This window comes from Dermochelys coriacea, chromosome 7, assembly GCF_009764565.3.
Source record: "Dermochelys coriacea isolate rDerCor1 chromosome 7, rDerCor1.pri.v4, whole genome shotgun sequence".
In the NCBI taxonomy this organism is placed as follows: Eukaryota; Metazoa; Chordata; order Testudines; family Dermochelyidae; genus Dermochelys; species Dermochelys coriacea.
This window is the reverse complement of record NC_050074.1, coordinates 56,947,601-56,973,668: the sequence shown is the minus strand read 5'-3', so window position 1 is coordinate 56,973,668 and position 26,068 is coordinate 56,947,601. Positions and strand designations below refer to the sequence as shown.

Genomic DNA, 26,068 nt, shown 5'->3' with positions numbered 1-26,068 from the left:
GGCATATTTGTATAATAAACCTGTGCTGTGTTTCTGGGTGGTCACCCCCAGACAGATTGGCATCAGCACCATCCAGCCTGCTTAATGGCCCATCAAGTGCAATCAGCTGTACAATCAGGGGCAGCTCTACTAATTTTGCCGCCCTAAGCAGTCACCGCCGAGCTGCCACTGAATTGCCGCCGTGCCCGGAAGAGCAGCGGGGCTGCTGCCGAATTGCCGCTGCGGGACACAAACTGCCACTCCATTCTCAATGCTGCCCCAGGCACCTGCTTGGAAAGCTGGTGCCTGGAGCCGGCCCTGTGTACAATGAACCCATTGAGAGAAGGCAGGGGCTATGCCTATGAGTCAACAGGACATGTAGGGACATGTCTGTGGACAGGGGATTCCTAGAGCTTTTCCATGCCCATGTGCTGTGATCTTGTGTTTGGGACAAAGGATGTACAAGCCACATGGCAAAGGTTATAAAGGTGCATCTTCTCCATTTTGTCTTCAATCCTGCTTCCCAGCTCTGCAGTAACTTCTCTACAAACTGAAGCTTTGAACAAAGGACTGACCGACCTATCCACACTTTGGATGTGCTCCAGAGGGACTCTACAAGCCAGCAAACTCACCAATGCTGCTAAGAACCTGATATATGGACTCTGAAGTCTTATGTATCTGATTGCTTTGACCATTGAGCAACTCTTTTTCTTTTCTTTTATAATAAAATCTTTAGTTTTAGATGCTAAAGGATTGGCCGGCAGTGTGGCATTTGGGGTAAGATTCAAACTAATATTGACCTGGCAATGTGGCTGGCCCTTTGGGGATCAGAAGAACATTTTGTATACTGAGCAGAGTTTTAAATAACTTCTCACCTTACTGGACCTTTTTGCTGATTGGGAGCCAGAGAACTGGAATGCAATAAAGGGGGCTGTGTGGGGATTTCCTTTTTTTTAGCTTCTTGGTAACCAGTGTGGGGGATCAGGAGCACAGTTTGGGACTGGTTGGTGAATCTAACTACTGTGTTAACTACCAGTTTTGGGAGTATCCGCTCTCCTTTTTGCGGCCTACCCTGACCTTGGCATTTTCAGCATGGGCTACTCTAGGCACCTCAGGTCACCCCCCCTCCCAAGGGTTGTTTTGTTAAGAGAACCTGGTAAAGGTTATTGCTATGTTGGTTTGGTGGGGACAGCCTTGCCAACACGATCTCTTTGGAAGCCTTGCCACCGAGTTGGGAAAACACCAGAGGCGATAACCCCACTTTGAGAAGAGACTGTTTCCCTGCTTCTGTTTACAGGCTCACCGCTAAGAAAACCCCTCCCATTCAGTAAGTTAGCCGTTCCCAAACAGTTGTCCATGAACCGACGGTGCTCTGTGGCTGGTCATGGGATGCTGTTAAACTGCAGTGAAAGACAGCTGATTAACACTGGGCCACAGTGTCTGTGTCAGCCTCTAGAACTCTGCTTCTTCACCGCCAGGCTAAGACACAATGCCAGATTTCCTGCTCCACTTTAAAACTAGAGGGGAAGTGGGGTTAAATCATTTGCATGAGACAAAGCTTAGGTCATGGTCACTGGAGGTCCTGCAGCCATTTTCATAGACTCATAGAACCACAGAGTTAGAAGGAACTGTAAGGGTCATCTAGTCTAACCCCTGCCAAGATACAGCATTTGTTGTGTCTAAAAGGTGGGGATGTGAGCTCTGGGGTCCTGGTCGTTATACTTCACTAAGAATTTACCCTGGTGGTTTTAACTGGAGAACAGGGTGGATAAAAATCAATGATTTTTTTGATAAAATACTTTTTGAGGAAAAAAAATCTAAAGATAGTTTTAATTAAGATACATTATAGCTCAAAGATTTCTCACCATGGAATAGGGATTATAAATTCTAATTCTGTAGTATGAGACAATATATTCATGTAATGTTTAAGAAAAGTTTTGTAAATGAGTTCCAACAGTTCATGGATTAGGGACCCAATCTTATGGGATTCCAGGGGTTTCTGTATAGATTATTTAGATTAATCTTTCTATCTACCCAGTGGGACTCAGTGCTCAGTCTAGAAGATACCATCAGAGATGCTTAGTTTTGCAGTTCTCAAACTGTGGATTTGTGTCTCCAGAGATAATGTTTGTTAACAGCAAAAACGTTTTAAAATAAATAATATGGAGAGAGGAGAAATAACAGACCTCAACCCTGTTGTCCCTCTGCAAATTTGTGTACACAGATTCAATCCCTTACGTCTCTCTAAGTTCAATGAATAGAAGATTGTTGGGGGCGGAATAGATCTGGACAAGGAGAAGAAGTCTGGAGATAAATGTGAGAAGGGAGGGACAGGCAGTAGAAACAAAAGGGAAACTGTTTGAGAAGCATATTCCAGAAGTCTTGAGGTCTTTCTGAATGTAGCCTTCATTGATTTGAGATTTACCATACCATTTTCTCACTAGAAGGGAAAACCTATAATGGCAGCAGGCTATAAAAAGAGATCCAGTTTTGGAATATTTTAATGAAGTTCCTCTACCTGTGGGGAAGACAGGCATGCGTGCAAAATGCAAATAGTGCAACAAAGAAATGCAAGGCCTGGTTGCCCAAATGAAACAACACCATGAGAAGTGTTCCTTCTCAGGAGGAAGCTGCATTGAAGATGATGAAAGGAACATGTCTGAACATGCAGAACCTTGAGGTTGGTAAACTTTTTTATTTCATACTTCTTTCTTAAGGACTGCCTGTCTTCCTTCTGGACTATTCTTGAATTCTCATGCTTGAGTAAAAAATATAGATGTTACTCTATGGTAATATCATTTTAGATGCAGTTGTGATAAAAAATAAATAGCTGAAATAGGCAGACCTTCCTTGTACAATTTCGCCTTTAAAGTAGTACTGCGTGTCAGTGAATGCAATGAGTAATACTAAATGAGCAGTATGGTAATAATAATTAATAACTGCATCGACTTATTTTGTTTAGGAGAATCCATCCTCAACATACAGGATTCTGAAGACTATCCACCTTCAAGATCACCATCATTTTCTATAGTTTCAGAGTTACCTGCCAATGATAGTGTTTCAATCACATCAGGTATGTCACATAGTCACAGTATATCACCTATAGCAAAAAAGGGAAAAAAAAATCTCCATCACCCAGAAACAACCATAGATAAATTTGTGATAAGAACCAGCACATTACAAAACGGTAATTGATGAAAAAATTGCCTGGTTTGTTTATGTAACTAACTCTCCTTTCCGTATGAATTGAGAACCCACACTTCATTAACATGGTTCAGTCATTAAGACCAGGATACAGTCCACCCATCAGAGCAAACGTCGCAGGCAATTGCTGGATAAAGTGTATGGAAGAGAAATTGAACAGTGTGCAAAAGGTCTAGAGGGTAAAATTGTTAACCTGAGTCTTGATGGGTGGAGCAATGTCCACAATGATCCTTTTGTATGTGCTTGTGTGACAACAGAAGAAGGGAATGTCTTCCTTACAGAAACAACTGAAACATCAGGAAATGCAAATACAGCACAATACTTACAAGAAGTAGCAGTAAAAGCTATAACAAACTGTGAAAAAAAATGCAAATGTCTAGTACGCAGCTTGGTCACAGACAACGCTGCAAATATATCCAAGATGAGAAGAAATTATTTAGAAGAGAGTCCCAAGTCAACAAGTTTCAGAGTAGCAGCCGTGTTAGTCTGTATTCGCAAAAAGAAATGGAGTACTTGTGGCACTTTAGAGACTAACAAATTTATTAGAGCATAAGCTTTCGTGAGCTTATGCATCCGATGAAGTGAGCTGTAGCTCACGAAAGCTTATGCTCTAATAAATTTGTTAGTCTCTACGGTGCCACAAGTACTCCTTTTCTTTTTCCAAGTCAACAACATACAGTTGCAGTGCTCACTTGATGCACCTCCTAGCCAAAGACTTCAGTGTTTCGGAAATAGAGCCTAATGTTGTTGAAACTGCAAAATACTTCCGTAACAACCACTTTGCAGCAGCTGCTATGAAAACGGTGGGAGGAACCAAGCTAACTCTCCCACAAGACGTGCGATGGAACTCAGTAGTGGACTGTTTTGAGCACTAGATCAAGAACTGGCCTAATCTGATGACAGTTTGTGAACAAAATCATGAAAAAATAGATGACACTGTCACAGCCAACGTTCTCAACATTGGGCTTAAGAGAAAGATTGAACACATGCTGAGTACCCTGAAGCCTATTTCTGTAGCCCTGAACAAAGTGCAGGGAAGTAACTGTTTTATTGCTGATGCTGTTGAAATTTGGAAGGAACTGAGTGAGATCTGAAAAAGAGAAATATGCAATGGCAGAGTTAAATTACAAGCATTAAAAAAAATGAATGGGACAAGCACCATCTCCAGCTCATTTTCTTGCAAATATTCTCGATACTCGGCATCAGGGTCAAACCATAACTGCTGAAGAAGAGGAGTTGGCTATGACATGGACATCCAGCAATCATCCCTCCATAATGCCAACTATAATAAACTCCAGAGCTAAGGGTAAACCATGCAAGAAATATATGTTTGCTGATGAGGTTTTAAAGAAAGTCACACCAGTGAACTGGTGGAAGTCACTTAAGCACTTGGATTCAGAGACTGTTGAAGTGATAATCTCACTTTTAACAGCAGTAGCTTCTTCTACCAGTGTAGAAAGAATATTGTCTTCCTTTGGACTAATTCATTTCAAATTGAGAAATCATTTGGGACCTGAAAAAGCAGGTAAGCTTGTTTTTCTTTTCCAGATGATGAACAAATAGGAAAATGAAGGTGAAGACGACTTGAGTTAGCTGCAGAAGCCAATATTTTAAGTTTCTCATGTTGACCTGGCTGACATAGTCGATTTAATTTTTGTGTGGGTTTTTTTAAAATATTTCATTTAACTATTTTAGTTAAACAATTTTAACAAAAACAAACTTGATTTTAAAAAATGTGAATGTTTTAATTCAAAAAAATCATATTCTTGTTTTGTTAAAATATTATGTTTGCTGTTGAAGAAAAAAATCCAGAATACATAACACTGTTGTTTTAGTTAAATAAAACAATTTAAATGTCTGTCTAGTGATGTTCTCCTCCAAATAGAGCATGGCAAGAAAATCCTCCAAATATTAATGATTAACCTGTTGAATTGGTGATAGTTCACCTCTCAATGACTTCATAAATATCTGCTTCAATTACCTTTGGTAATGAAATAACCAAACAATCATTCATTTTCTAATATAGCTGTAAAACTAATCTGAAAAGTTTTCAAAATAAATCACTTAAAAATGTATAGTGTGTACCTTCTAAAAATGAAACCTACATTTATCTCTGAGTTGTGAAGAATATGTATTAAGGTTATAACAACCAACAAGAATGCACTTTTATGTAGAAATCCATGATTAAATCGAGTCTTCCTGACTAGCGATTTAAATCATGATTTAAATCAAATTGATTTAAATCAAATCCAACCTGTTGGAGAACTATTTATCTTCAGTTCCTGACCTGACCAGCTTTGTACTGTTTAGGAGCAGCAATGTCCCACTCCAGAGAAGGCTGCATTTCAGTACAAGTGAGTGTATAATGCTTTGTTTCAGAGTAGCAGCCGTGTTAGTCTGTATTCGCAAAAAGAAAAGGAGTACTTGTGGCACCTTTCAGAATAGCAGCCGTGTTAGTCTGTATTCGCAAAAAGAAAAGGAGTACTTGTGGCACCTTAGAGACTAACAAATTTATTAGAGCATAAGCTTTCGTGAGCTACAGCTCACTTCATCGGATGCATTTGGTGGAAAAAACAGAGGAGAGATTTATATACACACACACAGAGAACATGAAACAATGGGTTTATCATACACACTGTAAGGAGAGTGATCACTTAAGATAAGCCATCACCCACAGCAGGGGGGGGAAGGAGGAAAACCTTTCATGGTGACAAGCAGGTAGGCTAATTCCAGCAGTTAACAAGAATATCAGAGGAACAGTGGGGGGTGGGGTGGGAGGGAGAAATACCATGGGGAAATAGTTTTACTTTGTGTAATGACTCATCCATTCCCAGTCTCTATTCAAGCCTAAGTTAATTGTATCCAGTTTGCAAATTAATTCCAATTCAGCAGTCTCTCGTTGGAGTCTGTTTTTGAAGCTTTTTTGTTGAAGTATAGCCACTCTTAGGTCTGTGATCGAGTGACCAGAGAGATTGAAGTGTTCTCCCACTGGTTTTTGAATGTTATAATTCTTGACGTCTGATTTGTGTCCATTCATTCTTTTACGTAGAGACTGTCCAGTTTGGCCAATGTACATGGCAGAGGGGCATTGCTGGCACATGATGGCATATATCACATTGGTAGATGCACAGGTGAACGAGCCTCTGATAGTGTGGCTGATGTGATTAGGCCCTATGATGGTATCCCCTGAATAGATATGTGGACAGAGTTGGCAACGGGCTTTGTTGCAAGGATAGGTTCCTGGGTTAGTGGTTCTGTTGTGTGGTGTGTGGTTGCTGGTGAGTATTTGCTTCAGATTGGGGGGCTGTCTGTAAGCAAGGACTGGCCTGTCTCCCAAGATCTGAGAGAGCGATGGCTCGTCCTTCAGGATAGGTTGTAGATCCTTGATGATGCGTTGGAGAGGTTTTAGTTGGGGGCTGAAGGTGATGGCTAGTGGCGTTCTGTTGTTTTCTTTGTTGGGCCTGTCCTGTAGTAGGTGACTTCTGGGTACTCTTCTGGCTCTGTCAATCTGTTTCTTCACTTCAGCAGGTGGGTATTGTAGTTGTAGGAATGCATGATAGAGGTCTTGTAGGTGTTTGTCTCTGTCTGAGGGGTTGGAGCAAATGCGGTTATATCGTAGCGCTTGGCTGTAGACAATGGATCGAGTGGTATGATCTGGATGAAAGCTAGAGGCATGTAGGTAGGAATAGCGGTCAGTAGGTTTCCGATATAGGAATCCTGACAGCAGGATTGTCTGGCTATGTAGACTCCCTCCTCAGGCCCTTCGTTACCAGCACTCCCAGCTATCTTCGAGACACCACCGATTTCCTGAGGAAACTACAGTCCATTGGTGATCTTCCTAAAAACACCATCCTAGCCACTATGGATGTAGAAGCCCTCTACACCAACATTCCACACAAAGATGGACTACAAGCCGTCAGGAACAGTATCCCCGATACTGTCACGGCTAACCTGGTGGCAGAACTTGGTGACTTTGTCCTGACCCATAACTATTTCACATTTGGTGACAATGTATACCTTCAAATCAGCGGCACTGCGATGGGTACCCACATGGCCCCACAGTATGCCAACATTTTTATGGCTGACTTAGAACAACGCTTCCTCAGCTCTCGTCCCCTAATGCCCCTACTCTACTTGTGCTACATTGATGACATCTTCATCATCTGGACCCATGGAAAAGAAGCTCTTGAGGAATTCCACCATGATTTCAACAATTTCCATCCCACCATCAACCTCAGCCTGGACCAGTCCACACAAGAGATCCACTTCCTGGACACTACGGTGCTAATAAGCGATGGTCACATAAACACCACCCTATATCGGAAACCTACTGACCGCTATTCCTACCTACATGCCTCTAGCTTTCATCCAGATCATACCACTCGATCCATTGTCTACAGCCAAGCGCTACGATATAACCACATTTGCTCCAACCCCTCAGACAGAGACAAACACCTACAAGATCTCTATCATGCATTCCTACAACTACAATACCCACCTGCTGAAGTGAAGAAACAGATTGACAGAGCCAGAAGAGTACCCAGAAGTCACCTACTACAGGACAGGCCCAACAAAGAAAACAACAGAACGCCACTAGCCATCACCTTCAGCCCCCAACTAAAACCTCTCCAACGCATCATCAAGGATCTACAACCTATCCTGAAGGACGAGCCATCGCTCTCTCAGATCTTGGGAGATAGACCAGTCCTTGCTTACAGAAAGCCCCCCAGTCTGAAGCAAATACTCACCAGCAACCACACACCACACAACAGAACCACTAACCCAGGAACCTATCCTTGCAACAAAGCCCGTTGCCAACTCTGTCCACATATCTATTCAGGGGATACCATCATAGGGCCTAATCACATCAGCCACACTATCAGAGGCTCGTTCACCTGCGCATCTACCAATGTGATATATGCCATCATGTGCCAGCAATGCCCCTCTGCCATGTACATTGGCCAAACTGGACAGTCTCTACGTAAAAGAATGAATGGACACAAATCAGACGTCAAGAATTATAACATTCAAAAACCAGTTGGAGAACACTTCAATCTCTCTGGTCACTCGATCACAGACCTAAGAGTGGCTATACTTCAACAAAAAAGCTTCAAAAACAGACTCCAACGAGAGACTGCTGAATTGGAATTAATTTGCAAACTGGATACAATTAACTTAGGCTTGAATAGAGACTGGGAATGGATGAGTCATTACACAAAGTAAAACTATTTCCCCATGGTATTTCTCCCCCCCACCCCACCCCCCACTGTTCCTCTGATATTCTTGTTAACTGCTGGAATTAGCCTACCTGCTTGTCACCATGGAAGGTTTTCCTCCTTTCCCCCCCCCCTGCTGTGGGTGATGGCTTATCTTAAGTGATCACTCTCCTTACAGTGTGTATGATAAACCCATTGTTTCATGTTCTCTGTGTGTGTGTATATAAATCTCTCCTCTGTTTTTTCCACCAAATGCATCCGATGAAGTGAGCTGTAGCTCACAAAAGCTTATGCTCTAATAAATTTGTTAGTCTCTAAGGTGCCACAAGTACTCCTTTTCTTTTTATAATGCTTTGGGATGCTTCCAGATGAAAGGTACCATATAAACCTAAGACAGTCACATCATTATTAATATTATATGCACTTCAGAGATTGTCTGCATAACTGAGGACTACTCTAGCTTCTCCGTAAGGACAGCATGGAGTAGATTAAACTAAAATAACCCCAATGGTCACATTTCTGGCTTGAAGACAAGGTAATCCCTCATTTTTGAGGCCTCATCCCCTGACTGTTGGACCTGAGTAGAAGGCTTAGCCCTTAAGGATTGATCCTGTATAGGTTCATGGCTGGTTTATTCTCAGCATTTAAAAGTTAGTGTCCCATGTTCTCATAAAGCACAGATTTCAACCCACGCTTTTACTCAGGTTTTTTAAGCTGTCGGGTGCTTTGTATGTTTCATGTTTCTTCCAAACAATGCAAGACGCACATTAAATTCCTGATTATTACAAAATTCATTAAAACATAGGGTGCACCCAAAGTTGACTAGCTGAGGACTACAATGGCAAGTTGCCAGGAAGCTATGGGCCCCATCTGGTCTGTTTAAAATGGAGAGGGGAGGGCAGCCATTTCCCCTTTAATAAGGAGCTACGTAGTCTTCAGCTCCCAGCCTGTCCTACCCCAAGCAGCTTGCAGTCTTCAGTTTTGACAGAGGCCTTATGTTGATCGTTGCCTGTGGGCTACATTGCTGAATATTATGGCCTGGACTTGGTCCATGGGCCATCCTTAGAGAGGGGTCTCAAATATCTCTGATTGAGAGGTTTCATCTTAACCACCTTAGGGTCCAATGTGCAATCCATACCTTTGAAGAAATTTGCTGCAAACCCTGCTTTATTGATGGACCCATCAGATGCAAACTTCATCCACACTTCATTTGAGCTGGATTTGATATCTTCTGGCTTCTCGTAGCCACAAAAGTGTCCAATCAAAGGGCTGTCCTCAGTAGGGCCGTCTCGGATTTCCAGGTAGTCATAAGCACAACTGTCATGCCTCTCAATCTGCAGAGGGAAAGGGAACACGCCAACAGAGGTCACCCACTTCGCTCAGCCCCATCAGATTCTGTTTAGCTTTAAAGGATCAGAAAGCACACATTGATTCAATACAGTCAGGGCAAAGCTCTCTGGCTCAGCTGAAGCAGGGCTCATCTTTTTCCCCCAGGCTTTTGAAATTGAATTGTTAAGAGGGGAACAGGGGTGGGGTGTGGATTTGTGGTGAATCAGCTTAAAAATGAAATACACCCAAGTTCAGCAACTGAAGTTATGTTAACGGTGCCTGGAGCATGGGGACAGGTGGTCCTAAGTAACATTCCTGTCAATCAAAAGTAAAACAAACAAGTGGAACAGACTTTGGACCTCAAGGTTATCATCAGCCCACCAATCTGCAAAGCACATTATTGGTTGTGTGGTTTAAAATGTCAGTTTAACTGAATGTGTAATTTGTGATTACTGACGTAGCTACAGATCAGTCTCAGCTCAGCTCCCAGGTGACAGCACATAAAAATCCCCATCATAACTGGCCCCTTCCTGTTCATCCAGGCAGGGCTGAGGTGTACGGGCAGGGCAGCATGGGGGAAGTTTGCCTAGTCCCTTATTTCAATGAAGAGGGCCTGAAGGACTGGCTCAGACCCTACCTTCCTGCCCCTTCATTTTCTTTTCAGTTCTTGGATCTTTACGTTTGTTTTACACACTCCTGAGGTTCAATATCTGCTCTGATCATGGGTCCAAAGCACCCACCATATCATGCTGCCTCCTCACAAGGGTATTGGGCCTGGTGGGACCCACTGGATCTTCTGCTAGTAGCCTTGAAGCCTCTTGCCTGCGTCACGGGGCTGCCATCGAATCCCCTGCAGCCCCTTGAGATGCAGCATCAGAGTGTTATATGGTCTTAGTTCTGTCACCTTCACATCCCACCTTCCAATGAGACTCTGGTTCCTGACTATCTACAAGAGTTGCCCTCCTCAGGCTCAGCTGCAAGGAGGGGCAAATCGAGGGGAAGATCTCCGAGCAGGGAAAGAACATCCTTACCCGCCAGCCAGCATGGAAAACACCAACTGGCAAATAGCTCAAGAACTAGGGCTTGTTTGCTTTCCCAGCAGGATACCAAAGTCTCCGCACTGTAGCCACACCTCATGAGTGACAGCAAAGGAGGGAGATGAGCAACCAACTAGGCAGCTTGGGGAATGTACTGGGGTGTCATAGCCAACCCATTGGAGTTGATGGCCCTTGTCTGGACAAAACAAGCAGAGACTGGAGAGAACAATCCTGCACTGGCCTTTACAAAAGGAACAGATGGGAGCTAAAATGTAGATCAGGAAGACACGGCATCAGGGTCCAGCCGAGCCCAGCCCATCTCCAGCCCTGCTACTTCAAAGAGTCAGCAAAAAAATTAATCAAATCAGAATGCACCCAGCCAGTAGTGCAATGCATAGTGCAAACACTAGGTGAAAATCCTTCCTGACCTCTGCAGAGGCTGGCTGCTGTCCTGAAACAGGACACTTTATTAGACATTCACAAATGCCGTTGCTGGCCCTAAAGTAGTCTAAGGTCCAGTCCTGCCCCATTGAAAACAAGGGGAGTTTTGCTCTTGACTTCAGTGGGAGTTGGATGAGGCCCCTAGACACAATATGATTGGCTAATCTCCAGTCATTGCCTAGTCACATGGGTGTGAAGAGGTATCTTCCTTTTGTTTATTCCAAATTTACCGACCATTAACTTCATTAAATAACCCTGGGATCTCATGTTACATGACAGCGTAGTACAGAGGGGCTCATCAGTTCTAAGACCCTCTTTAATATTCTTACATAGCTCAGTTATTGTAAATCCTGTCTAATTTCTCCTTTCAAGGCTAAATAATCCTAGTTGCTGCAAACTCATCAGATGTAAGCTCCATCTCAACCTCTCAGCAACCTTCAAGTTGCTCTCTAATTTCTACTTTTCTATGAAAAACTGGCTGGTGATGCAGGGAATGGTCTGTCCTGAGGTCTTTATGGCTACTATAAGATTTTAAAGGGGGAGGGGGAAGATATGGATGTGTTCCTGGGTGGTGCGGTCTCAATAGATCTGTGCAGGGTTGGCTAGTGAATCGATGTCCTGTGCATTCTGCAGTCTGATGGCAGGAATCCTCTCTCAACATTCCCTGCAGGCAGAGTGTCCTGATGGGTAGTGCAAGGGATTGGGTGCCAGGACTTCTGGGTTGTATCCCGACTCTGCCCCTGCATGAGCCTGCATAATTTGCTTCACTGTTACCTTGCACTCCTCATTGTTTGTTTGCTGAATCCTTCGGTTCTCATCTTATACTTTGATAACGAGGTCTTTGAGGCAGGGCCTGTCTTCCTTATGTGCCCAGAAAGAACCGAGCACTGGGACCTCTGAATGCTACTGTGATACACACAACCACTAACACGCTGTCAAACAGTTTGCGGTCCTCAGATAAAAGTGGTATGGATGGATTATCTGGAGACACGCACAGTACACACTTTTCATTGATGATAGTGGAGTCAGGATTGGGCAGAAATAATTTTCTAAAACAAACATTTAGGGGGAAAATTTCCCAGTTTTTACAAATTGTACATTCTCTATCATATGTCCTTTTTACAGTCTCATGGGCTGCCATGTTAGTTTGGTTTAAGAGCACACACCTCAAACCTCTCACCTCAAATGCTTGGAATGTGAGTCCTACATGAAACCCCTCGGAAACCGTGATCCTCCAGACGCACTCTTTGGAAGGTCGGTAGTCATCTGGGTAATTGGGAGACTGAATTTGGCCAGCATCCTTGTGAATTTCTCCACCGCAAATCGCTTCACAAAAACAAACACCAAGTGGATGGGATTACACATCGTTTCCTCGCCAAATGCCTGCTCCCAGCACACCCTCTCCCCTTACAAATCTATTCTAACACCACTCATTCTACAAGGCCTCCAAACAAATTGTGAAAGGTATTAAAAGCTTAACATGATTCTGCTTAGTGCCTCTTGTCTTGCTGTGTCTGCCCGCAAGGATATCTTGCTCTCTGGGGCAGGAATTGTTTGGATAGTTGTGTCTGGTACATCATTTAATAATGTAATCATCAAATAAATAATAGCAATCAGACATGAAATGAACATTAAAGCCCACAAAAAGAGCAAAGTGAAATCCTGCCACTAGATGGCACTGATTGCAAACATAATGCGAGTTCATAATGCGGAAGATGTGCCTAAAGATAAAGGCCAATCTAATACAGCTTGATTGCATATGGTCTCATGTGTATGCATCCCCAGACGCTCTATAGACTTAGAATCCAGGTACAGTCATTTCTCTGTCCAGGCAAGAAGTTGGGCAACACAGAGGTGGGACTGCACATTGCAAGTGTAGAGTTGGGACTTGGAAAAAGGGCCACAGAGAAGCAAGTTGCTGTAGACAAGGTTGGGGCTGTTTTCTAAATAAAACTTTTCATACTGGTAAGAGGATCAAATCAAGGAAAGAAAGCTCAACATAGGAATAGGTAACAGCAGTTTATGCTATCAGCACCAGGTGCTGCGTAGAGAACATGTGTTTCTTTTTTAAACCGCACTTAAAACTTAGATTTATTTTTAAAAATCAGCCTAAAAAAAATGAAGATACACTTTCAGAGCCCAGTGTGACCTCTGCATGGGCTCTGTGGGTGTGTTTGTACAGCACCTTGCACAATGGGTCCCGATCCTGAAACTGAGCATTACCATAGCAAACATTAAGTAACAATGTGCACATTAGGTTTCCAGCAGTGAATCCAAGCAGCTCTATGGATGTGCTTATCAGAAACCAGGGTGACAATGAATGGCGAAGCTACTTGATATACTTGCCTTCAGATGAGTCATAAAACCAAGACCCTGACTATCTTAGAGATTCCATAGCATTTCTGTGTTAACCAACTCTAGTAGCCCGAGTTTCAACTCATTGCAACTTAGGTCTTCCTGTTAGCCCTACCTGCTGCAGTCTCAATTGGAGAACTATTAGTCAATTCCACTCCTAAAAATCATCCTGTTGTAGTGGTGCTAGTGCAGAATGGCTGCTGCATTTCTACCCCATCCTCCCTTGTAGCAGCTGCATTTCAGCAGTGGGTTAGTGATTCCTAAATCATGTGGAGCAGCCATAGCCACTCTATAGTTAAAGCTGAAGCGAGTTTATTATAAGCCCAGTTTTTAGAATGCTTCCCTCCCTTCCCATCGTCCCTAAGAAGAACCCAACTCCTCTGAAATTTTACACACAGGGTCTCATTCCTGTGTAGATTTAGTCTGGGAAGTTTGGTAAAGTTAGCAGAAAGGGTTCTGAAGTTACGGAATCTTTAAAATGGCTGCACTCATTTTTTTTCAAACTTTTCCTAAACTGTGTTTGGCTCCACAATGACCGTGCCTATAAATTCCTAATTTGCTTCCATTTACTGAGGAGTGAGGCTGCAAGTTCCTTTGACAGGTACACAGAACAATACTGAAATATGAATGGACTTGTCTGACTCCAGGCTGTGTTGTAGCTGTTGTTGACTGGAGAGGACTGCAGGGGGACAGGAGTCTTATAGGGCACCAAGGGAACTGAGAGAGATGCAACTGGAAGGAAAAGATTGGAGGTGGCAGGATGGCATGGAGCTGTGATCCCTGATGTCAGAATTTGGGAGATTCTTAGAAGCAGGAGGTGGGATGGATAGAGTGGAGCAGCAGTCTGGTGGAGATGGAGTGGGGTTGATGAATGGGGGGCTCAGGGAACGGTGGGAGGTGTAAATGTGGAGTGGAGGGGTATGGACAAGGCTCAGTATTGTGTCCAGTTCTGAACACCACATTTCAGGAAAGATGTGGACAAATTGGGCAAAGTCCAGAGAAGAGCAACAAAAATGAGGAAAGGTCTAGAAAACACAACCTCTGAGGGAAGGGTGAAAAAATTGGGTTTGTTTAGTCTGGAGAAGAGAAGACTGAGGGGAGACATGATAACAGTTTTCAAGTACATAAAAGGTTGTTACAAGGAAGAGGATGAGAAATAGTTCTGCCTAACCTCTGAAGATAGGACAAGAAGCAATGGGCTTAAATTGCAGCAAGGGTGGTTTAGGTTGGATATTAGAAAAAACTTCCTGTCAGGGTGGCGAAGAACTAGAGTAAATTGCTGAGGAAAATTTTGGAATCTCCATCATTGGGGATTTTTAAGAGCAGGTTGGACAAACACCTGTCAGGGATGGTCTAGATAATACTTAGTCCTGCCATGAGTCCAGGGGACTGGACTAGATGACCTCTCGAGGTCCCTTCCAGTCCTACCATTCTATAAGTTTATGGAAGGGATGGCCTGGACCGGAACAGGAAATGTGGCCATGGGGTCAGGAAGCAGGAGATCATGGCAGGGGAGTGGAAGGGCCCAGGAGGGAGACACAAAGTGGGTAAACGCAGGAGACTGAGGTGGACCATGAAGGAGGTAATGGAGCGGACTGAGGGATGTATACATGGAAATGGAGGACAAGGAAAGGTGCAGCTGCATCAAAACAAACCCCCCCAGGGGTAACAACTCCCACACACTTCCTGTAGACTTACTGAAGTCTGCAGGAAGGGTGCCCTGCATGGATGGTCCTTGTCAGATCAGGGCTCCCACTCCTGAGTCAAATCTCTCACACTCATTAGATACAGGGAAAATCCCAAACCTGGAGTCCAGGCTGAAAACAGGAGTTTAACGGAGTCCACCAGAAAAACTATTACATACGTTAGGAAGCCTGGACGTGGACAGACAACGGACCCAGCCAATTCCCCATGGCTCTATAATCCTTTATCACTCATTCTCCCCCCACCCAACTGTAAGATGGATTTCAGGAATCCATTCCCGATTTATTATACCACCACCACACTGCAAAGCGAACAATATTCACCCAACATACTTCCACTGCAGAACAAAACAAAGGGACAAACTTCAGGTCAGTCAGTGCCATAAGGAGTGAGGAATGATGACGTGGCTGCGGAGAACTGGCTGGATTCCAGATTTGCTCAGGTCCAGATTCTCTAATATTTGTTTGAAAGTGAATTTATTTTTTGCCAAGAGTGTAGAGTTTGCTGGGCGTTAGCCAGACCCAGCTGAAGCATGCTTCCAACCTCACTTTTTTAGTTTGATTTGTACCTTGTAGTCTGTCAAGTGCTTTGGGACGGTGCCATGAAAAAGTGTGTGTATTATGTCCTGCCTCTTTTGAAAACACCACAACCTAGCTCTTATCTAGTGCTTTTCAGCAGTAGCTCTCAATGCACTTCCCACAGAAGGTCAGTATCATTACCCCAATTTTACAGATGGGGAAACTGAGGCAGGCCAGTGGCCAAGCCCACCGTGAACTTGGTTGCATGGAAGAGGATATGCATCCAGTCCATGTGAAGGCACTTTTCATAGCACAAACTATTCAGGAAAGAACCTGAGACCAAAATCTGATCTGTTCTAAATCCAAAGTAACTCCACTGGGCCAACAGTAATTGAGAGCAGCAGGGGACTGCTTGTAATCAGAGCAAACCAAGGGAACAGTATGTCCAAAACTATCAAACTTGAAAGCTTCCATGATCTATGAAAGTGAAGGATTGCATGGATTTGATCCTGCACCATTTTGCCACTGACTTTGGCATGACCAGTCCCCCAAAGCAGCAGCATAAAAATTAGGCACCGAAATAGAAGTGCCTTGATTTTCAGAGCAGCTGAGACACCTAGGTGTCTCTTGGACCAGTGGGTGCTCATTCCCTCTGAAAACCAGGCTGCTCTTCTGCAGGTGTCAAATTTCAGGCATTCTAGTTTTAAAGCATTGGCTTGCAGCTTCAGTGAAGGTTTGGCTTGAATCAAGCATTGGGCCCAAAGTTCTTAGTCCTACTCAGGGTTGTTTGAGGCCTTCCAATCCAGAGTTGTTTTTTTGGTGAATTTCATACTTTGACATTTAAAATCTATTCCATTCTTTGCAAAAGGTTCTTGCTAGTAACAGTCTGCTGTAATTGCAAGCAAAATGGATCGAGCTGGACAACAGTATGAACCTGCTCTCTAGGTATTTTCAACAGAGAGCGAGACAAGACAAGTGGTACTTCAGACAGGCAGTAAGTGCCAGGGCCAAAAATCCAGCCAAATAACTAAGTGATACAAACGAAGATCCATTTGTGTCACCAGTTCTGAGAATTACGCATCTTTCCGATCTCGCTGCTTTTGGTCCCCGGTAATTACTCTGGCAGACAGGGGAAGCAACAACAAAAATTTAAGCAGCAAAATCAATTTTGAAAGAAAAACAATTATGAGGGTAAAAAGCTCTCCAAATATTTAATAAAAAGGAAGGGACAAAAGCCCTGCTAATTGCTAGGAAAAGGTTCAGACCCATACTTGAACTTTAGCTCTTGCAGACATTGCATTACCACCTCTCAGATGCACAGACCCATGGTATCGAGTACTGTCCTCCAAAATTTCTGTTTAACAACCCATTCTGCAAAGCCATCATTCACATAAAGCCCAGTGCCCATATGCCCATAATGCTCTATTTGCCCAAGGCACCTCAGGACCCTTTCCCCAGCCTGGGCAGCCCCATCCGAGCCACTGATCCTGCAGTTACTACTGAGGCCTCTGGGTTGCAATAAATGCCATAGTTCACTGGGTGGTGTTGGCAGGGAAATTTGTCTTGTTTGCAAACTAGGGAGAGGTGCAAAATGAAAACCTACTTTTATGAAAAAAAATCTTTTTTTTTTCATTCCCAAGTGACCAAAATGGACCCTTTTTTTAATTACTTTTATAAATAACCAGTGGACTTTTCTTCAATTTTTCCCCCCCTCTCAAAAGCAGCTATGGAGATTTTTCGAACACTTCCATAACATTTTCAGCATTTTCTATACAAGTTTTGGAAGATTGTTCATGCAAAACGACATGGAGAATTGTGTGTGAAAAACTGTCTTTTTTTTTTTTTTTTAACAAAAGGACATATTTCAACAAAAAGACACTTTTGGTCCAAAAATTTCATCCAACTCCATTGCACACTCATGAGCCCATGCGGCCCCAGAAGGGACAATGTAAACCAGTGCTCTCTGACATACATGGATAGCTTCTTCTCCACAGCTGTAAAGGGGCTAAGGCCCTTAAAGGAGTTGAATCAATAGGGGTCTGAAACAGCAGCAATCAATGCAAGTTCTGAAACTTCACACACAACCAGGAGGGCGAGTTTCCCTTAAACCATCATGTTTTATAAGTCTACAGCACCTCTCTTCTTGAAGAACCTCACAGACAATAGACATATTGTGTCACACCAGTGTATCACATGCCCACAGACAAGTGGGGAGGGGCCAGGACATCAGGGCAAGTCCCTCCTCTCATAAGAAATGTTAGGCTGTGCAGAAAGGGACTCAGGAATTCATCCAAGAGGCTTCAAGAAACTCACCTGATCTACCTGAAGAACAAAGAGCTGAGTCCATCCTTTGGTTTCAGAGAGGGTAGAAATTTCAGTGGCAGATGCTTATCCCGCTCTAATCTCTGAGCGGAGATCTGGCTGGCCAATTAGCCTGAGAGGAAGTGCCAAAACCACAGCGATAAACGCTGACTGAACCTCTGCTAGATGGATCATAGCTACAATCGGTGGTTGACAGGGCACGGGTAAGCAGAAGAGCTGATCTGAGCCCCATGCTCAGATGTGGTCTCCTCATGGTGGTATACCATGCCCTGGAAACGGATTTGTGGACCAAGCTGGTTGATCTGGGCCTTGCATACTGAAGGGGGTCTCCAAATTCTGCAGCCCGATAGCCTTTGGAAACATGAGTGGGTTGAGAGCCTTAATTTATGGTCAAACAGGTCCCTGCTCTGGGCCCATTTGTTACGTTCCCACGTACGATGCCTGGTGTTGGAATCACTGTGCAGCATGATGTAGGCCTCCTAGCTAAGGGTCATACCTTCATAAACCACAAAGAAGCCTTTGCCTAGGATATTGCTGCTGCTCCGGAACTCGATCCACAGCCTGCTGTCCGTGGAGATAAGAGGCTCAGGGACCTTATCACCACAAAATCTACCTAGAAAGCAGGAAACAGACAATCAAGATCTCTCCATTGTTTGGCAAAAGTGGTTTGTGATCGCAACGGTGGTGGACGGGGAGACGTATAAGGCGCCTGCAGTTCAAGAGAGAGTCAATGGTAAAAGTAAACAGAGCCATTTAAAAGGTTTTTCACTCCTACTCCAACTTAGATTTTAAGAAGGGGCCACCTTATTTGTATTCACCCAGAACAGGGTTCAAATATCATCTGGGAACAAAAGCCAGTGTGGCTCATTCCCAAATGTTGTCACCAATTCGCCTGGCTCTCATTTTACCCACACAAAGGTTAGGCCATCTTAAAAAGCATGCAGATGAATGCAGTGGGGACTTTAGTCTCACTTGTTGTGAGAGACAAAGTGCTAGGAGTGACAACCAATACCCAGGAGCCCTGGCACTTTACCTTCCATCATTCTTATTGATTTGTATGACCAGGAGCCCTAGTCATGTGCTGGAACCCATTGGACTAAGCACTTCACAGACACAGAATAAAGAAGGCCCTTGTTAGTGTTAACTGTATTACAGCTGCGCCGAACCCAGGACAAGGAGTCACGGTGCTAAGCGCTGTTCCTGCACATGGCAAGGAGCAGTCCTGTCCCCAGGCGCTTCGGTGTCAATAGACCAGACGGACAAAGGGTGGGAGAACAGTGGGTTAATACAGATGGGAGTGCGATATAGAGAGCTCCTGGACAGCTTTGAAAATCTCAGCATCACTGGCCCAAAAAGAAAGACAGATCCATTCCTCCTGTGGATGTAGCATGAGGGAAAACCTCTCCGTCATGCCAGCCCTGGTGATCACTTCCACCCCTTGCACATGACACAGAATCATCTTAGTTGAGCATCTCTTCCTACTCAACCCTCCATAATCCTATGGCACTTGGTTTCACTAAGTGCCTTTCCCCAGCACAAGCACCTTCACTGGATGCTTCACACAGCTTGATTCTCGTAAATGTCAGGATTACGATAGGCAAGGTGGCATTCCTGAACTGTACCACCACAAACTGCAATCCAGCAGAGCAATCGGATTAATAAGGATAATTCCTAATGGTTCTATAGCCTGTTTCGGCCAGAAGGCTCCTCAAAGCATGGTACAAACAATAAATAAGTGTTGGGAGTAACTAACGCAATATGGATCTTTTCTTTGCTAGACACCAGTGATACTATCTGTTGTATGCAATAGAGTTGGGGTTTGTTCCTCATTTAAAGGAGTAACTAAATTCCATCTTATCCAGTTGAATCTGCAGGGGGAATTTGGCAGAAGCTGAATGTAATTACCTAAGTTGGAATTCAGCCAGCACATCAGGGTTACAATTGCTGGTCTCACGGGGGGGGGGGGGGGGGGGGGGAAGGGTACATCCAGGGGATATGTAATAACCTCCGATGACTGAGAGATTGGTTTTGTACCTCATTGGAAAGTCAGCATCTTATTATCAACTAACATGCTGCATGATTGGCTCTCTATCTATTCAGGCCATGTCAAGACTAGTGAAAAAGATGCACGTTTTAACATGAATTAGCTAACACATGTTAACCAACACGCCTTAAAATCCTAGTGTAGAGAAGGCAGTTGTAGTTTTAACATGTTAGCTCATCAATGCTAACACTAGGCTGCCTTGGGGTTTAAAGGTGTGTTACAAACCTAGTGAAGGCGAGAGCTGGAGTGGAATAACATCTGCTGAACCACCACTCCGTCTTTTCCTTGTGCATCTCCCATCCAAATGCTAACTCAGACCCAACTCTGCTTAACTAATTAAATCTGACAAAAATCACCCTCCAAAGGTGCACAGCTGCAAGCACAAGGCTAGTCCACATGGGTCAGGAGTCACTGCAGTATGACAAAGATGGGGACACAGCTTGCTGAAGTTTCCGAAGATATGGGAAGGAGATGCTGCTAACAGGTCGAGGCTGCAAAGTTATTTATTTCTAGGGTCACTGAGCAACTGCCTCTTGGATTTCGAATTGGAGTTCAACAAGGATGTCAAGGAGAGAAAATGCAGATGAGGAAGCCAGAATAAGTGAGCTCCGTGGAGTACGATAAAGGGCCCATTCATAAAAAGTTATGCACCATTTAAGGCTGGATTTTTCACACACTTCCCTGGGAAAATATGCAGTGCACATTTTTTTCCAGGCAAAATACATGCTTTCACAATTCACGCTAATCCTCTTGCCCACCCCGCTGCCGGACCGCCACCAGCCTGCCTCTTCCTAACTAATTTCATGGCCCCGGCCTCCTCTCAGGGGCCATGGCAGCTCACACAAGCCACTTGTTCCGAACGGAACAGTTTGCAAATCCCACTGTATTAACGAGATTTTTTGTGAAGCCCTTCAAATATTTGGCAGAAAAACTGAAGTGACGTAAAGCAAGGCTGCTGGAAGGACGATTCCTGAGGCGTGTGCTCACCCACAGCAAATAGTGACCACCGCACACGGACACTGACACTACGAACCCCACACCTCTGCTCCTCGAGACAGCCCCAAAGAAACTGCAGGGAGACCACAGCCTCGCTCCCTCCACCAGTGCCAGGTATCCACGCTATAGCAGAGCACTCTCCTACCTATACAGCCTTTACCAAAGCAGTCCCATGGCCCAATCCTGCCCTGCCCAGGTGCAGCGCCATGGGTATACGTGATTAGCAGGCAGGAAACACATGGGAACCCAATTCAGCGTTGACAACGCATGGTCAGATGCCACGCTACTGCTGCCTAGGAGCAGGAGGGAAGTGTCTTTCATACCTATGGGGGGTTATGAACCTGTCTCTGAAGACACACCCTCTTTTAACCTCGTGCTAACCTGAGTGGAAAGAAGGCAGCGAGGCTATGCCCAATGGCTGTCCTTGCGTAGCCTTACTTGCACACCCTACTACACAACCTTGCTTTCTGCAGGCATAAGCCTTCATACTTTTCCCTGCTCACTCAAAGTACCTTGCCAACATGAAACCTCACAACCCAGTATACTGGGCACTGAGTCTGGAAATGTCAAAGAGGCCTAATGTCACTAGGAGTTCACTGAAAGCACCACCCTAGCAGCCCGATTCTTCATTGGGTCAGACAGTGCCATGCTGTTAACCTCAGTGATGCATCACGGGCTTACAGCTGCAAAGAATGTGGCATTGTTTCCTCTTGTATGCTGCAGTGAGGATCTGCACCATTTGATGGATGGGGACGCTGAGGGTAAGAAACTTGTCCAAGATGAAAGCGAGTTAGTGGCAGAACTCTGAACAGAACCCCGGAGTCCTGACTCCCTGCTGGGAGCAGCAGACAGCGCTCTCTCCTCTAAAACACCCAAAGGCTCTTCCAGACACCTGTGCTCCTTCAAGAGGGACTTGAGGGCATAGCACAGGCTGCAGGAAATAAATGAACCACCAGGAACTTGAGACACTAGTGTTTTCTCACAGCCACTCAGCCGTACACACAGCGCACTGTCACATCAGCGCTATTTCGTACTGTTCCAGAGGGAACGTGGAGACGATTACATGGGATCTGCCAGGGATATGTACAAGCAGATCCAGCAAAGAGTCCTTCAGATCCATGACACATACCAATCCAAAAGCAGATAATGTTCTCTCAGGTTCCAGCTTTGTTGCCAAAGCAATGGTTGCAGGGATCTGGATTCACCACGCTAACCCCCCTGCTAGGTCCAGTCTTGCTGTGTGGCCCATGTTTAAATGGTTTCCAAAAGGAGCTGTGAGTTTATGTGAGACACCTTAAAGAGGCCTGATTGTCAGAAGGTGGGTGACTCAACGCTTGCTGAAAATCAGGTCCTCCTTTAACTGTCCCTCGTTGAGCACCCAATAACTAAGACTCTCCAAATCACTAGTCAACCTTGGAAACATGAAGCTAGAAGGCCTGTGGGGTGGGTTGTGAACATGGTTACAACACAGTTCAATACTATCTGTGCTGCAAGACTGATCTGTGCTTTAAATGCATCGTTAGGGTTCACAAGCCATGAGCGTCATGCTGACCAGAGGTACTATAACTGCCTGGTTTTTCCCTCTAAAGGCCTTTGGGATGTTTCCCTCAACAGCTTCACACTTGGCCTGGTTGCCTGCTCCTCCCACTCCGAGAGAACGCCTACTTGGTGCTGAAGTCCACTTTTCAATCACTTAATTGGTTTCTAAGTATTATGGGATGGGGATGCACTCTAACATCATGCCCCATAAGGTAGCAGTTTCAAATCCATCCTAGGCTTTTACCAACCAAAAGCTGCTGCCACTTGATGGCTGTTGAGTGGCTTGTATGAGATGACTTGGGTGTGCTCAGGCCTAGTTCCATGTGATAACAGCCAGTACTCTGACGACAACACCAAGGACCGAATGGATCATAAAGGTTGAACTAGGGCTGAGCCACATTGGCAGGGCAGCGTGGGGGACTCTTTGCCAGCCCCGCCCCTCTGTCCCCCCCCCAAAAATATTCATACCCCTTCCCCACCCCCGGTGGATTTTCCTGAGGGGAAGGAAAATGGAGCCAAGTCACAGGCCTGTCACTGCTCCAGATTCAGCTTGTCTAACAGGCAGCTGAATGCGAACGGGGTACTCTCGTGAGAGGCTGCGGACCAGGATAGGAATATCAAAGAAAGTTAAAAGCTGAGGTGAGAGTTCTGCGGACAGTAGCCAATCAGAACAGGAGGATTTGCATACCAAGAAAACCATGTCGTCCATATGGTATCCCTGCCCTGTGATATGGCTATTAGCACAGTAGCCCAGTGAGTGCAGGGATTTGCATACCTGTATTCTCATTAGTAACTGTAGTGTTATGGGTCTGCATCTGTACAGCTTCCCTAGGCCAGCGGGCTCAGAAGCCCATCTCAGTAGAATATAATTAAACATATTTTAAGGAATGTGATCTAGTGGTGGGAGCAGGGGACTGGGATTCAGGAGACCTGGCTTCTATTCCCCGCTCTGCCCACTGACTAACTGTGGAACCTTGGGCAAATCACTTCCCCATCTCTACCTCAGCTCTCCAGCTGCACAATGAAGGAATATCACTTCCCTACCTCACAAAGCAGTTGGGAGGCTGAACAGCTCCAGGCCTTCAAAAGGATTTAGGTGCCTAACCACCACTGATTTCAATTAATCTTAATTACTGTCCATTAAGCACCACTGATTTAAATTAATCTTAATTACCATCCATTAAGCACTTTGGGATCCTTGGAAGAAAGGCGTTAGTGCCAGGCACCTTTGTTCCCCGCAGCTGCAAGTGACCATTTGCATACTTTCCATACCGTCCCTCTTTTAAAAAATGAAATAGCCACTCACCTAACAAGGGAGCCTTCCTCCAGTAGCCATCACGCACCTCCACATAATCATACCAGCATAGGCGACTTTTAAACAAGTCCATCGATGTGAAATTTAAAATGATCTGTGAACAGATGATGCCCGGTTATCTTTGCCAAAGGAGCTATTTTGCACTACAGATTAGATTCCATTGGTGCCGTTATTCTGCATATGAGGTTTAGATACAACAAGATGGACCAACTTTATTTTTTTGGAGCATCTTTCATTAAAAAGTTTTACCTGATGGGTTTTTCAGAGCTATAGAGTACAGGACAGCAGCCAGCACAACTAACTGGGGGAATTATGGAAAAGATTATGCAAATTGACTGCACAGGGAATAAAGAAAAAGGCTACTATTACGTAAATTAGGACCAATTTAGGTTTTGTAGCAAAACAAAAACTGGGACCATAGGTTCACCTAATATGAATAAGGGGGGGAAATACAAAATTAACATTTTCTCCAGGAAAATCTTGATTTTGCTGATATTTTTCAGTTTTCTGTCAGGAAAATTAAAATTAAATATTTTGTTTTGGGTTGAGTTAACCCAAATCAAAACATTTGGGATTGTCAAACCAATTAAAATGTTCCATTTCCAGCCAATTCAACATTAATCTGAGTCTGCTCCAATTGCTGTGGTGCATCATGGGAGTTGTAGTTTGGCTGACTCATGCCGCTATTCCTTTTGGGCAGGTCTCTCTGGCCAGATTACGTCCTCCACAATAGACCACTGTCTCCCCTCTAGGTGAGCCACTGTGATGCATCATGGGAGATGTAGTCCAGCCAGGAAGCCCAGCCCATAGGGGAGAACACAAGTTATTGTGAGCGCTGAGGCAAACAATGGTTAACGTCACACAGAGCTGCAACAAAATGTTTCAATTTGATTCAATAAACCAAAAATGAAACTGTTTCCATTCAGGAATGTTTCAACATTTTCTTTTTGATTGAAAATGTTTCCACTTTTCCATACTGAAATGTTTCGGAGCATCTCACTCTACCAAAAATTTCAGTATTTCAACTTTTTGTCCAAAATCGGCACAAGAAAAAAAGTTGAAATATTGGATTTCCCCATGGAACCGAAATTCTGATTTTTGATCAGCTCTGAAAATAAGATTGTTTTCATTTGAACATGTATGTTCTTGAGTGCTTTACAAGGCACGAATTAAGCTTCACACAACTGTGGTGTCTGGTAGGTAAGTACTATCCATTTTATTGGGGGAAACTAAGTCATGTATGCTGCAGCCACACACAAAACAAAACCAACGAGGAGTCCTTGTGGCACCTTAGAGACTAACAAATTTATTTGGGCATAAGCTTTCGCAGGCTATAACTTCATCAGATAATGGAGTGAAAAAAAGTAGGCCGGTATAAATATACAGCACATGAAAAGATGGGAGTTGCCTTACCAAGTGGGGGGTCAGTGCTAATGAAGCTAATTAGGGTGGATGTGGCCCATTCCCAACAGTTGACAAGAAAGGGTGAATATCAACAGAGGGAAAATTACTTTTTGTAGTGCTAACGAGGCCAATTCAATCATGGTGGATGTGGCCCATTCCCAACAGTTGACAAGAAAACAAAAATATTTTCCAGCAATGGTGCAGTTCACTTCATTGTCCAAACTAAGAGCCGTGCAAAAGAGATACACATGGCACAAGTGATGGAAGGTAACAAAAACTTTTTTTAAAAAACTCTCGGCTCATTTATGCCACTGTAATCATGCTGACCCAGTGGGGCTGGCTCTCATTTAAGAGCATAATTTGTCCCATGATTTTTATCATGACAGTGTCCCTTTAAAGTATTCAGTCGTAAGGCCACTAGCTGAGGGAGCGTGAATTTTAGAGCTAGAGGGCTTATTTCTGAAAAGGGACCCTCCCATTTGCATCTGAGAGTCCCACCAAACCCAATGGACCTATTCAGGGTAGCAAGTGTTTGCAAGATTTGGCCCAGAGATTCATTTACATCTAATATCTTCCAAAGGAATAAGGCCTTGCTACGAACAGGTTTCTATTATATATTCTGAACTAACAAACTAGATTATTAAAACTGGAAAGATTTTTAAAAT

The 26,068-nt window shown here is 44.2% G+C and overlaps 1 protein-coding gene and 1 long non-coding RNA gene across 3 annotated transcripts in view; one reads left to right on the top strand and one right to left on the bottom strand.

Annotated features, from left to right (window-relative positions):
* TLL2 (tolloid like 2) overlaps positions 1–26,068 on the bottom strand; it is a 185,566-nt gene that overhangs the window by 19,868 nt on the left and 139,630 nt on the right. For both annotated transcript variants that reach the window (XM_038409421.2, XM_038409422.2), the window contains 4 exons: positions 23,991–24,093; positions 18,602–18,718; positions 12,387–12,532; positions 9,538–9,733 (listed from right to left, as the gene is read on the bottom strand). In XM_038409421.2, coding sequence (XP_038265349.1) covers positions 9,538–9,733; positions 12,387–12,532; positions 18,602–18,718; positions 23,991–24,093 — 562 coding nt within the window. The remainder of the gene's footprint in view (positions 1–9,537; positions 9,734–12,386; positions 12,533–18,601; positions 18,719–23,990; positions 24,094–26,068) is intronic.
* On the top strand, positions 2,676–3,550 carry LOC122461217. The gene is made up of 2 exons (XR_006283044.1): positions 2,676–3,166; positions 3,465–3,550. It is a non-coding gene; the product is annotated as an uncharacterized LOC122461217 (long non-coding RNA).